This window comes from Pristiophorus japonicus, chromosome 7 (assembly GCF_044704955.1).
Source record: "Pristiophorus japonicus isolate sPriJap1 chromosome 7, sPriJap1.hap1, whole genome shotgun sequence".
In the NCBI taxonomy this organism is placed as follows: Eukaryota; Metazoa; Chordata; class Chondrichthyes; family Pristiophoridae; genus Pristiophorus; species Pristiophorus japonicus.
This window is the reverse complement of record NC_091983.1, coordinates 220,886,252-220,899,550: the sequence shown is the minus strand read 5'-3', so window position 1 is coordinate 220,899,550 and position 13,299 is coordinate 220,886,252. Positions and strand designations below refer to the sequence as shown.

The 13,299-nt window shown below is 45.4% G+C and overlaps 1 protein-coding gene across 4 annotated transcripts in view; it reads right to left on the bottom strand.

The window, feature by feature from the left end:
* Positions 1-13,299, bottom strand: part of LOC139267472 (cullin-9) — a 293,931-nt gene that overhangs the window by 214,917 nt on the left and 65,715 nt on the right. For all 4 annotated transcript variants that reach the window (XR_011593911.1, XM_070885833.1, XM_070885834.1 and 1 more), the window contains exon 3: positions 1,334-1,488. Coding sequence is in view for 3 of the 4 variants with exons in the window: in XM_070885833.1 (XP_070741934.1) it covers positions 1,334-1,488 (155 nt within the window). In the remaining variant the exon portion in view is untranslated. The remainder of the gene's footprint in view (positions 1-1,333; positions 1,489-13,299) is intronic.

The following is a 13,299-nucleotide window of genomic DNA, read 5'->3' as shown; positions in this document are numbered from 1 at the left end:
GGTGAGTGGGCAAATGCATGGTAGATGCAGTATAATGTGGATAAATGTGAGGTTATCCACTTTGGTGGCAAAAACAGGAAGTCAGATTATCTGAATGGTGACAGATTAGTAAAAGGGGAGGTGCAACGAGACCTGGGTGTCATGGTACATCAGTTATTGAAAGTAGTCATGCAGGCAGTAAAGAAAGCAAATGGCATGTCAGCCTTCATAGCGAGAAGATTTGAGCGTAGGAGCAGGGAGGTGTTGCTGCAGTTGTACAGGACCTTAGTACGACCGCACCTTGAGTATTGTGTACAGTTTTGGTCTCCTAATCTGAGGAAGGACATTCTTGCTATTGAGGGAGTGCAGCGAAGGTTCACCAGACGGATTCCCGGGATGGCAGGACTGACATATGAAGACTGGATCGACTAGGCTTATATTCACTGGAATTTAGATGAATGAAACATATAAAATTCTGACTGGATTGGACAGTTTAGATGCAGGAAGAATGTTCCCGATGTTGGGGAAGTCCAGAACCAGGGGTCACAGTCTCAGGATAAGGGGTCAGCCAAACAGGACCGAGATGAGGAGAAACTTTTTCACTCAGAGAATTGTGAACCTGTGGAATTCTCTACCGCAGAGAGTTGTTGAGGCCAGTTTGTTGGATATATTTGAAAGGGAGTTAGATGTGGCCCTTACGGCTAACGGGATCAAAGGGTATGGAGAGAAGGCAGGAAAGGGGTACTGAAGTTGCATGATCAGCCATGATCATATTGAATGGCGGTGCAGGCTCCAAGGGCCGAATGGCCTACTCCTGCACCTATTTTCTATGTTTCTATATCGCAAACAGCAGTGGTTCCAGAACTGAACCCTGGAGAACTCCACTGTATACCTCCCTCCAGCCATTCACACCACAGCTCTCAGTTTTCTATCCCTTAGCCAAGGTCGTATCCATACTACTACTGCTCCTTTTATCCCATGGGCTTCAATTTTGCTAACAAGTCTAATATGTGGTACTTTATCAAACGCCTTTTGAAAGTCCATATACACATCACCTGCACTGCCCTTATCTACCCTCTCTTTTATCAATCAAGTTAGTCAAACACAATTTACCCTTAACAAATCCATGCTGGCTCTCCTTTATTAATCTACACTTGTCCAAGTGGCTGTTAATTTTCTCCCGGAGTATTGATCTTTAAGCTTCTCCACCACCGACATTAACCTAACTGGTCTGGAACTGCCGGGTTTAGCCTTCTTCCCCTTTTTTGAGCGAAGGTATAAATGCAAGTCTTCCTTGCAGGAACGCTTTCATTGCAATAATCAGGAACATGGAACGATGGGGAAATTAAGGTACCTGAGGAAGGTGAATTCCTTCAAATGAGATCCCGTGTTCTTCAGAGGAAGTGGTTTCTGCGAACAGTTCCAACAGGGTGTAACGATTGTCAAAATCCATGTGCTGTTCGATGCCATCCTGCTGACTGAGCGAGAGCAGAACATATGCACGGCTACCTACAACAGAACACAGCACATTTAAAGGAGGAGCCCAGAGCCATTCCGAATTCATAAAGCATCAAGTACTTGTTTTGTTTACACAACAATCAATGGACTTCAACAATTAATGCAAAACACTGACATTTCTGAAAGAGGGACAAATATGCACAAGTCTTTCCTTCATTAGGTACTGGGCTGATTGTAGAAAGAGAACTGAACAGAAAGTGTTTGAATTACGCAGCACATCTGTCCAGCATGTCATGAATCTCGCGTGTAAACCCACATCAGAACTGGATGAAAGATGAACAGGCAAAAAGGTTGGAAACACAGAAAAAGGGACAGGGGAGGGGAAGAGGAAAACCATTAATGGATATCAGTCATTACCAGGGCCGAATAAGCTGAAAACTGGAATACGATGCATCAGATTAACTTTTGTAAAATTGAAGTTTTCAACGGCATCATTTGTGGGTGTGTTGATGCACAACTTCGTGCTGAGCGCAGTCCAATGACGTGGAGCGCAATGATCTGTTCGAGCATACCAGACCTCAGATGTGTGTTCTGTATTTCCCCCCTTCATTCTCTACCATCCAAAGTGAAGAGTTAAGCTGGGATCCCTGGAAAGTGGGCCACAAGGACCAGCCAGAGATTGGGGAAGAGGTCAGGAGTGGGGTTGGAATAATGAGGTCAGCCTCCCAGCACCGAGCTCCAGAGATCCATTTGCCAACGTCTGGCTACAGGTCAACTATCTGTTGCTGAGAATCAAAAAAAGTGCAAATTTTGAAAATCTGAAATAAAAATGTGAAATACTTAAACTACATACACAGCAGGTTTGTCAGCATCTGTAAACACAACAGACAGCTGAATGATGAACTTCTTTTACTGACGGATTGCTGTATATTTCCAGTATTTCCCATGTTGCTGTGCCTGCACCACCTGGCTAGGTGACTTTCCCAGAGCGTATCTGGCCCAAACCTCGATCCTACACAAGAACATAAGAAATAGGTGCAGGAGTAGGCCATACGGCCCCGCGAGTCTGCTCTACCATTCAGTAAGATCATGGCTGATCTGATCATGGACTCAGCTCCACTTCCCTGCCCGCTCCCCATAACCCTGTACTCCCTTATCACTCAAAAATCTGTTTATCTCCGCATTAAATATATTCAATGACCCAGCCTCCACAGCTCTCTGGGGCAGAGAATTCCATAGATTTCTGAGAAGAAATTTCTCCTCAACTCAGTTTTAAATGGGCGGCCCCTTATTCTGAGACTATGTCCCCTAGTTTTGTTTCCCCTATGAGTGGAAATGCCCTCTCTGCATCCACCTTGTCGAGCCCCCTCATTATCTTATGTTTCATTAAGATCATCCCTCATTCTTCTGAACTCCAATGTGTATAGGCCCAACCTACTCAACCTTTCCTCATAAGTCAACCCCCTCATCTCCGGAATCAACCTAGTGAACCTTCTCTGAACAGCCTCCAATGCAAGTATATCTTTCCTTAAATACTGATCTTTGTGAGTTAAAATGCAGCTTCCTGCTCTCTGCAGCAACTACATTGCTGCAATAAGCTACAACTCAAAAGTTACAATTTTAAAAGCAAGCCATCACAAGCTGCACATGATCAGGCAGGAAGGGAATACCCAGAGCAGTTACCAGGTCTGGACATAACTAGTGATTCACAGCACAAAGAGGCATGTGCCACATGTCTCGAATGCATCATCCAGCCCGAGATACAACAGCCAGAACGCCTGAAGTAAGCAGTTTGGCAGGGTGACTCATACAGCCAACTATTTGCCTCTGAAAAGCTCTTTGTTAGATCCTACAACTGCCCAATCATCCACTTATTTCCTTATAATTACATCAACTCATTTGAATAGACAATAGCCGGTTAACTTTAATCTGTATTGGTTTATTAAACTATTATCACTCTACTGCTGATTCAGCACTGAACAGAACAGAAGGCCATACAGAAAGGGACAGAACTTGTTTTTAAACCTTATTAGGGAATGCTGTAAAGAACAGACTCATTCCCAAATAAAAACAGAAAATGCTGGCAATACTCAGCAGGTCAGGCAACGTCTGTGGAGAGAAAAACAGCGAATGTTTTAGGTCGATGACCCTTCGTTAGAACTGGCAAACGGTCATTGACCGGAAATGTTAACGGTTTCTCTCCACAGACGCTGCCTGACCGACCAAGTATTGCCAGCATTTTCTGTTTTTATTTCAGATTTCCAGCATCCGCAGTATTTTGTTTCTGTTTAGCAGAATTCCCAATACGGCCAACTCTCATCCTCATGCTCTTTCGCAGAGTCAACACGGTATAGCGAACTAATCAAATACACGAGAAGTGGAGCTCTGGTCTTTCTATTCGGTCCAGTTTGAACTCGTGGGAGTGCACAATCTCCTTCCAAACCAAACCACGATCCAGCAACACCCGCGCACACAGTAACTGCAGGCTGCACTGGACAACAGCATCAGGCTCAGCTGTTAAATGGCCAGCTGACATGCAAGTGAAGGCTTGGAAGAGGTACCGGAAGGCTGTCATCTCCCTGAGACTCAGCCAGCAAAAGCCAGCGTTCACGGACATTGAGGAGTAAACTGGAGAGATGGGACAGAACAGGCATTACCTGTTGGGATAGAATTCCACAGCAAGAGGCCGATACTCATGGCCTCTAATGATTGGACGGAGGGGGAGGAGGGGCCACAATAGGCCTAAATAGGGGAAAGGAGCATTTGAGGAGGGTCTAAGTTACTGAGAAAGGGAAGGGCAAGGCCATGAAGGGATTTAAACATGCAAATCTTAAGCATTGGAGGAAGCAGGAATCAATGTAAGTCAGCAATGTAAGGAGAGGGGTGAATCGGAATCGAGGATTGAGTGCCAGATGGGACACAGGCAGCAGGTTTTTGGATAAGCTTAAGTCTACAGAACATGATAGATGGGAGGCTGACCAGGAGAGGAATGAAATAGTCGAGTCTGGAGGTGACAAAAGGCTTGGATGAGGATTTCAGCAGCAGATTGGTTGAGGTGGGCGATGTCACGAAGATGGAAGTCGGAAGCTCAGCTTGGAATCGATTCTTTAGAGGGAAGAATCCGTGAACTCTTAAGGCAATTCGATCGGTTCTTGAAATGGATCAAGACAGAGTGTGGGAACAAAGATGATGATACCGGCACGGACTGGATAGACCGCATGTGTATTGGTTTGTATATCATTGCTCATTATACAACCTGCACTTTACACTACAGCAAGATCGTCTCATGGTGTGATCTGACCCCTCAACCTCGCATTACTAGCCCAGTACCAAATCTATAAGGTTACCGTATCCTCTTGTGCAAGAAAGTGCTATCAGCCTTAGCTTAAAAGAAACATGCTTAATACTTTTTTCCCCCCCCAATTGACATTAATGATGCCATCGTTCTTGTCTATAGACATTTTGTTCCACATAGTGCGTTTAATCAGGATTTAAATGTAGAAATCATACACGATGCCAGGATACCACAAGGTAAATGGTTCCCCAAGTACAGGAACAGATAGATTAGGGAGGGCATGTGGCTAGAGGTATGGTTTGAGAGGGAAAAATCATGGGGTAACCACCTCAGGGTCCAATACGAGCTATACGAATGAGACAGCTTACAGCTGAACGGAGCTGGGACCAACATCCTAGCGAACTGGAAGGAAAGGTTTAAACTGATATGGGACGGGGCAACACAAAGATAGAGTCAGAAGAAAAAAAGCTTTAATTGTCCAGGACATAAGGAAGTAGAAGGGTTGAAAGAGGCTACGCAAGACAAGACAGTGTAAGAACACAGGATGTGGATAGGCAAAGGGGAAAACACAGAGGAATCCAAACTAAAGTGTATGCGTATGTATATTAGCAAATTAAAAATCGGGGCATCACGGCACTGATTTAAAAAAGAAAATCAGAACAGAATAGCAATAACAAGCATGGTGCAGCTCGATCAGGATTCACAATGAAATAAAACTGGTTATAAAACTTTCAGAAGGGATATGGGAGGGAGGAGGAGCAGTGGGATTAGAAGCAATACAGACAGAATAGCTATGGTGGAATAGCTATGGGTTCAAAGTCCACCATGGCAGGTTGTGAAATTTATAAATCTGCCCATTTATGGATGAGTACAAAAAGCTGCCAGAAAAACCCAACACTTATATCCTTCAAAGAAAGGAACCAGTTACCTTCGCTAGTCCAGGAACTCCCGTCCCACAATTTGTGGCTGACATTAGGCTCTCTGAAACAACCTAAGTAATTCAGTTGTATAAATAACGCAGTCCCCCAGCAGCTGAAATGGGCAGAAAGTGCTGCTTTGCCAGCACCACCTCCATCCAGAGAAGAAATAAAGCCACAATCGTAGCTTCAGAGTGTGAGGATTTAAATAGAACCGTAGCCTACACCGATTTACAGCGGCAGTCACCAAAGAGCTTTTATTATAAACAAGCTATTGGCAATCCATGTGGGAAGATGTGTCCACAACCAGGTAAATCTGCTGAAGAATTCCACTGTGAATTCCGTAACATTCCTCACATAGCAACTTGGTGACTGACTGCTATTGTGGGTAACTGGACCCAAACAAAGCATCACTGCCATATTCCAACGTACTCTGACCTGGATTTAACCCCAACACCCAAGAGTGTGGTGAAGGAAGATTTCACTCGTGCACTGCGAAAACAAGTAACACACCAAGAAGCAGAAGTAGAAATTGAATAACTGTACATCAAAGCTTACAATGCTAAGTACTGCAGGGAATTGAATTCGGCCAGGGTGATCTCCTGGACGGGTCGGAGAGGAATTTTCCCAGATTTCTTCCCCCCCCCCCACCCACAATTGGCCTGGGTTTTTAATCTGGTTTTTGCCTCTCCCAGGAGATCACATGGCTCCGGTTGGGGTGGAGTGTAGAATGTTTCAGTGTAAGGGGTGTCACAGTTATGCGAGGCGGTCTGGTTGGGCTGGGTGCTCTTTGCCTTTCCATCATTGTTCATAGGTTTATATGTAACCTTTAGGGCTGTTGACCAAGGGTCATATGGCTCTTTGTCGGCCGGCACGGACACGATGGGCTGCAACGGTCTCCTTCTGCACTGTAAATTTCTATGTTTCTAAATAAATTTTAAAAAGGTACCTTGCAGCAGTTAATTATCATCATCATCATCATAGGTGGTCCCTCGAAGCGAGGATGACTTGCTTCAATGCCAAAAAGGGATGAGTTGACAGGAGTTTCAATGTTCCAGATCCTGAACTAATATTCCAGATCCCGAACTAAATCTTGAAGGGTGGAAGATGCCTGTGTGTGGATTTTTTTAACGTGTGGTGATCGTTGCACACCAGCCACCACACGGGCTTGACAGAGCTAGGTCTTGGTCCAGCAGCAAGGATTAACCAAGACGACTGGAGACCAGCTCTGCTGCATGGACCAAGCGTGCACACATATCGCAGTGTGGGCTGGCCCGTGCTGCCCCTGGGCCCTCGCTTCTTCTGGGCCCCAGATTCACGTCTCTCCTGGGCCTCGGTCACTTCCCTCGACGGACTCTTGCCGCTCCTTCGCCCCTCTTGCTGTGCCTGCCCGCACTGCAATCAGCGACCTGGCTTTGTAGCCGTCGCCCTCCTGCAGCAGTACACGCTGCTCCCTGTAATACATAGAAACATAGAAAATAGGGGCAGGAGTAGGCCATTCGGCCCTTCTAGCCTGCACCGCCATTCAATGAATTCATGGCTAAACATGCAACTTCAGTACCCCATTCCTGCTTTCTCGCCATACCCCTTGATCCCCCTAGTAGTAAGGACTACATCTAACTCCTTTTTGAATATATTTAGTGAATTGGCCTCAACTACTTTCTGTGGTAGAGAATTCCACAGGTTCACCACTCTCTGGGTGAAGAAGTTTCTCCTCATCTCGGTCCTAAATGACTTACCCCTTATCCTTAGACTGTGACCCCTGGTTCTGGACTTCTCCAACATTGGGAACATTCTTCCTGCATCTAACCTGTCTAAACCCGTCAGAATTTTAAACGTTTCTATGAGATCCTCTCTCATTCTTCTGAACTCCAGTGAATACAAGCCCAGTTGATCCAGTCTTTCTTGATAGGTCAGTCCCGCCATCCCGGGAATCAGTCTGGTGAACCTTCGCTGCACTCCCTCAATAGCAAGAATGTCCTTCCTCAAGTTAGGAGACCAAAACTGTACACAATACTCCAGGTGTGGCCTCACCAAGGCCCTGTACAACTGTAGCAACACCTCCCTGCCCCTGTACTCAAATCCCCTCGCTATGAAGGCCAACATGCCATTTGCTTTCTTAACCGCCTGTTGTACCAGCATGCCAACCTTCAATGACTGATGTACCATGACACCCAAGTCTCGTTGCACCTCCCCTTTTCCTAATCTGTCACCATTCAGATAATAGTCTCTCTCTCGGTTTTTACCACCAAAGTGGATAACCTCACATTTATCCACATTATACTTCATCTGCCATGCATTTGCCCACTCACCTAAAGTATCCAAGTCACTCTGTAGCCTCATAGCATCCTCCTCGCAGCTCACACTGCCACCCAACTTAGTGTCATCCGCAAATTTGGAGATACTACATTTAATCCCCTCGCCCAAATCAGTAATGTACAATGTAAACAGCTGGGGCCCCAGCACAGAACCTTGCAGTACCCCACTAGTCACTGCCTGCCATTCTGAAAAGTACCCATTTACTCCTACTCTTTGCTTCCTGTCTGACAACCAGTTCTCAATCCATGTCAGCACACTATCCCCAATCCCATGTGCTTTAACTTTGCACATTAATCTTTTGTGTGGGACCTTGTCGAAAGCCTTCTGAAAGTCCAAATATACCACATCAACTGGTTCTCCCTTGTCCACTCTACTGGAAACATCCTCAAAATATTCCAGAAGATTTGTCAAGCATGATTTCCCTTTCACAAATCCATGCTGACTTGGACCTATCATGTCACCTCTTTCCAAATGCGCTGCTATGACATCCTTAATAATTGATTCCATCATTTTACCCACTACCGATGTCAGGCTGACCGGTCTATAATTCCCTGTTTTCTCTCTCCCTCCTTTTTAAAAAGTGGGGTTACGTTGGCTGCCCTCCACTCGATAGGAACTGATCCAGAGTCAATGGAATGTTGGAAAATGACTGTCAATGCATCCGCTATTTCCAAGGCCACCTCCTTAAGTACTCTGGGATGCAGACCATCAGGCCCTGGGGATTTATCGGCTTTCAATCCCATCAATTTCCCCAACACAATTTCCCGACTAATAAGGATTTCTCTCAGTTCCTCCTCCTTACGAGACCCTCTGACCCCTTTTATATCCGGATGGCCCCGGCCTGCTGATGGTCTTGCAGGCCTGGACGTCACACGCTGCTCCCGGTAACGGTCACCTAAAGGGCCACTGGCAGAGACGTCGTTGCCCTGCTCGGGAGCTGCAGGTAGGGTTCCTGCTTTTTGTCTGCCTCCTTTTTTTAAATAGAGGCGTTACATTTGCAGTTTTCCAATCCGCTGGGACCGCCCCAGAATCCATGGAATTTTGGTAGATTACAACCAATGCATCCACTATCTCTGCTGCCATTTCTTTTAAGACCCTAGGATGTAAGCCATCAGGTCCAGGGGACTTGTCCACCTTCAGTCCCATCATTTTACTGAGTACTTCTTCATTAGTGATAGTGATTGCATTAAGTTCCTTCCTATAGCCCCTTGATTATCCACTATTGGAATGTTTTTAGTGTCTTCTACTGTGAAGACCGATACAAAATATTTTGTCAATGTCTCTGCCATTTTCCTGTTCTCCAGTATTAATTCCCCAGTCTCATCCTCCAGGGGACCAACAATGACTTTAGCCACTCTTTTCCTTTTTATGTACTTGTAGAAACTCTTCCAACAGTTTGCTGGCTGCAGTTGGCCTATAATGTAATAGGAAAGTCTCCAAAGACACGATTTGAATTGCTGAACAAGACCCTAGAATTCCTTTTCTAATGTAGGAAAACACTCTTATTTTCAACTTCAGTCCTCTATTAAGTGTCCTCCAAGAAATGGGATCCTCTTAAAGAGAATTATTTTCCACCTGAACAGAGGTCCAACCAGGTCAGGTCCCTGCCCTCGAAGTTACACTGTGACATCTGTAATGGTGGGGGGGGGGAGCGGAGCTTCCTGCATTAGAGAGCAGCTCCATTCATTCCCACAATGGGGCAGGGGCACAATTTCAGACGTGCCTCGTGCTGCTCCGCCTTGGGGAAACATTACTACCAGCCAAGTGCACATTGGGCCCAGTCAACATTTTCCTACACACCAAGGAACGTGTTTCTAATTATACTCATGTCGACACTGGGAAAGGACTTTGAACAAGGTGTATGCCCCTCAGGTTTTCTTCCATCTATTCCACTTCGAAGAAATATATTACGACACAATTGCTGCAAATTTACAGTGTTGAATGTCGCCATTGCTCCCCTGAAACAGATCTGGAAACGGTCGTAGAATGGACTCGGAGTTTCATTACTGGCATCTCATTTCAAAGTTTTTGAAGCAATTATATTTGAACTCTCCAGGGAAATACTGTGCAACTGTTGACTTGTGCACAAGAAATATTCTGCAGGTTCAGGGCTGTCCATTTAAACACCAAATATTAAAACATCATTTCAACCTCTGCCTTTCCATTCAATTGAATATATTCACAGGCAGGAACTCCTGTAAAACACTAGTGTGGAAATAATCAGTTTTACAGCAAGTCCTTCGGATTCAGGTGAATTTTATCTGGACGGTGAACTTCAACTTTTTTCTATCCCTTGCCTCCTGAAGACACTGAGATTAGCCAATGCCCAGATTATCCATTAGGGACGTCATGGGTTCAGTCATCCAACAGTAACTCAAAACCTGACTCTTCCTATCTGAACCCAGGACAGTGAATGACAAAAGCCACTCGCTGTCCTGACACATGCACTTTCCAGCAGAGGGACCATGGGACTCTTTCTCTCCACCTTAGCCCTGGAGCACTGAGTTCAATTGTACCACTCCAACCACTGCCCTGGCTCAGGTCATCTAACTCAGCTTAAACTGGGGATAGAAAATAATGATAGGGGAGACTAGAACTAGGGGGCCTAATCTTAGAATAAGGTTAAAACTGAGATGAGGAGGAATTTCTTCTGAGTGTTGTAAATCTATGGAATTCGCTGCCTCAGAGAGTTGTGGAAGCTGGGACATTGAATGTATTTAAGGCAGAGATAGACAATTTCTTAACCAATAAGGGAATAAGGGCTTATGGGGAGCGGGCGGAGAAGTGGAGCCGAGTCCATGATTGGATCAGCCATGATCGTATTAAATGGCGGAGCAGGCTCGAGGGACCGTATGGCCTACTCCTGTTCCTATTTCTTATGTTTTTATGAACTTGGGTCCTTCTAGCCTGTATGTCTCAGCCCCCATAATGCATCGACGCACTAAACCATCAGCGAAGTACTTGGATTTTACTACATCAGAAATCACCAGGAAAAGTTTACGGAGATATATATTTACTTCCATTTTAAACGCAAGAGTTAAAGTTAGAGTCCCTCAGATCTTTTCTCCCAGCAAGGGGATAAGAAGTTTAAAAAAAAACAAAGTGCACTCTCCCATGAACAGTCACTAACTGTTCAGGTTAGTTTGGATAAAGTGCAATAGTGTTCACAGAATCAGATGAAAGGATCGCTTCACCAGCTCAGACATGGGCACTCGCAGCTGCTCAGCAATGAAAGATCACCAACTTAAAAGTGAAGGAAAGTGCAAACAAGTTCTTTGACAAAAAAACACAACATAACCGAGTAACGGGTGCCTTGCTGCAGCTCTTCCCTTGGGCACTGTGACGTGTACTACATGGGAGTGAGTGAAGCTTTCCTTCAACCTGAGGCGATCATGTTGATAATCAGCTAGCTGCTGTTTCCCTGTCGAGTTTCAATGATCCCTGCGACAGAAACCATGGTGCCACCAAACTAAATGACATGATCTGCTCCTGGCACTGTCTCCTCATCCAAGGATGTCACTATCGAACGATTAGTTCACAGTCCCGAAATATTTCCAAAGGCATCAATCCACAAAAAACAACCAATTGCACGGAGTGGGCCGAGAAGTGGAGATTTAAAATGGAGCACACTAAACCCCCACTCCTGCCCGACAAATTGTTTACTGTTCAAAATTCACTTTTAGAAGGTCTATTTATAGTTGTTTTCTTAGAATCAGCAGGACAAACGAGATGTTATTTGTGACAAAGTACTCATTCCATTTACATTCCTTTCTTTGTAAGTAAAGGAAACCTAGTACTGGTAGAGCATCCGAAATCTGGAAACCTCGGGATCAAGGCCGTTGCGGATTTCGGGTATTTCCGGATTTCGGGGATTTCCGACATCCCAAATCCACAAACACCGGGGCCAAGGTTTGGGTATTTCCAGATTTCGAAAAATCATTCCAATCTCCCAAATCCAGAAACATCTGGGCGGCGGATCCGGGGCGGGGAAGGGGGTCCGGGGCGGGGAAGGGGGTCCGGGGCAGGTCGGGGGAGGGGGAGGCAACTTGCGTTGAAGACCTGTAGAAAATGTATAACGTTTTTCTTTTTTAATTCTTTTTCAGCAATTTAGTAGGTAAGGGTTTTGTGAATTTTGGGAGGTGTTTTCCCTCCTCCCGAGGCCCAACGGCCACCTTTAAAAAAAAAATCAATGTTCAAAAAGTGTCCGTATTTCAGAACATTTTCCGGATTATAGGGCCTGATAGTCTGCATCCCAGAGTACTTAAGGAAGTGGCCCTAGAAATAGTGGATGCATTGATGGTCATTTTCCAACAGTCTATCGACTCAGGATCAGTTCCTATGGACTGGAGGGTAGCTAATGTAACACCACTTTTCAAAAAAGGGAGAGAGAAAACAGGTAATTATAGACAGGAAGAAGAGAGTCGGGATAAACGGATCCTTTTCAGAATGGCAGGCAGTGACTAGTGGAGTGCCACAGGGCTCAGTGTTGGGACCCCAGCACTTTACAATATACATTAACGATTTAGATGAAGGAATTGAGTGTAATATCTCCATGTTTGCAGATGACACTAAACTGGGTGGCGGTGTGAGCTGTGAGGAGGACTTAAAGAGGCTGCAGGGTGACGAGGACAGGTTAGGTGAGTGGGCAAATGGATGGCAGATGCAGTATAATGTGGATAAATGTGAGGTTATCCATTTTGAAGGCAAAACCACAGAGACAGAATATTATCTGAATGGCGGCAGATTGGGAAAAGGGGAGGTGCAACGAGACCTGGGTGTCATGGTTCATCAGTCACTGAAAGCTGGCATGCAGGTACAGTAGGCGGTGAAGAAGGCAAATGGTATGTTGGCCTTCATAGCTAGGGGATTTGAGTATAGGAGTAGGGGGGCCTTACTGCAGTTGTACAAGGCCTTAGTGAGGCCTCACCTGGAATATTGTGTTCAGTTTTGGTCTCCTAATCTGAGGAAGGACGTTCTTGCTATTGAGGGAGTGCAGCGAAGGTTCATCAGACTGATTCCCGGCATGGCTGGACTGTCATATGAGGAGAGACTGGATCAACTGGGCCTTTATTCACTGGAGTTTAGAAGGATGAGAGGGGATCTCATAGAAACATAAGATTCTGACGGGGCTGGACAGGTTAGATGCGGGAAGAATGTTCCTAATGTTGGGGAAGTCCAGAACCAGGGGACATATTCTTAGGATAAGGGGTAGGCCATTTAGAACTGAGATGAAGAGAAACTTCTTCACTCAGAGAGTTGTTAACCTGTGGAATTCCCGACCGCAGAAAGTTGTTGATGTCAGTTCATTGGATATATTCAAGAGGGAGTTAG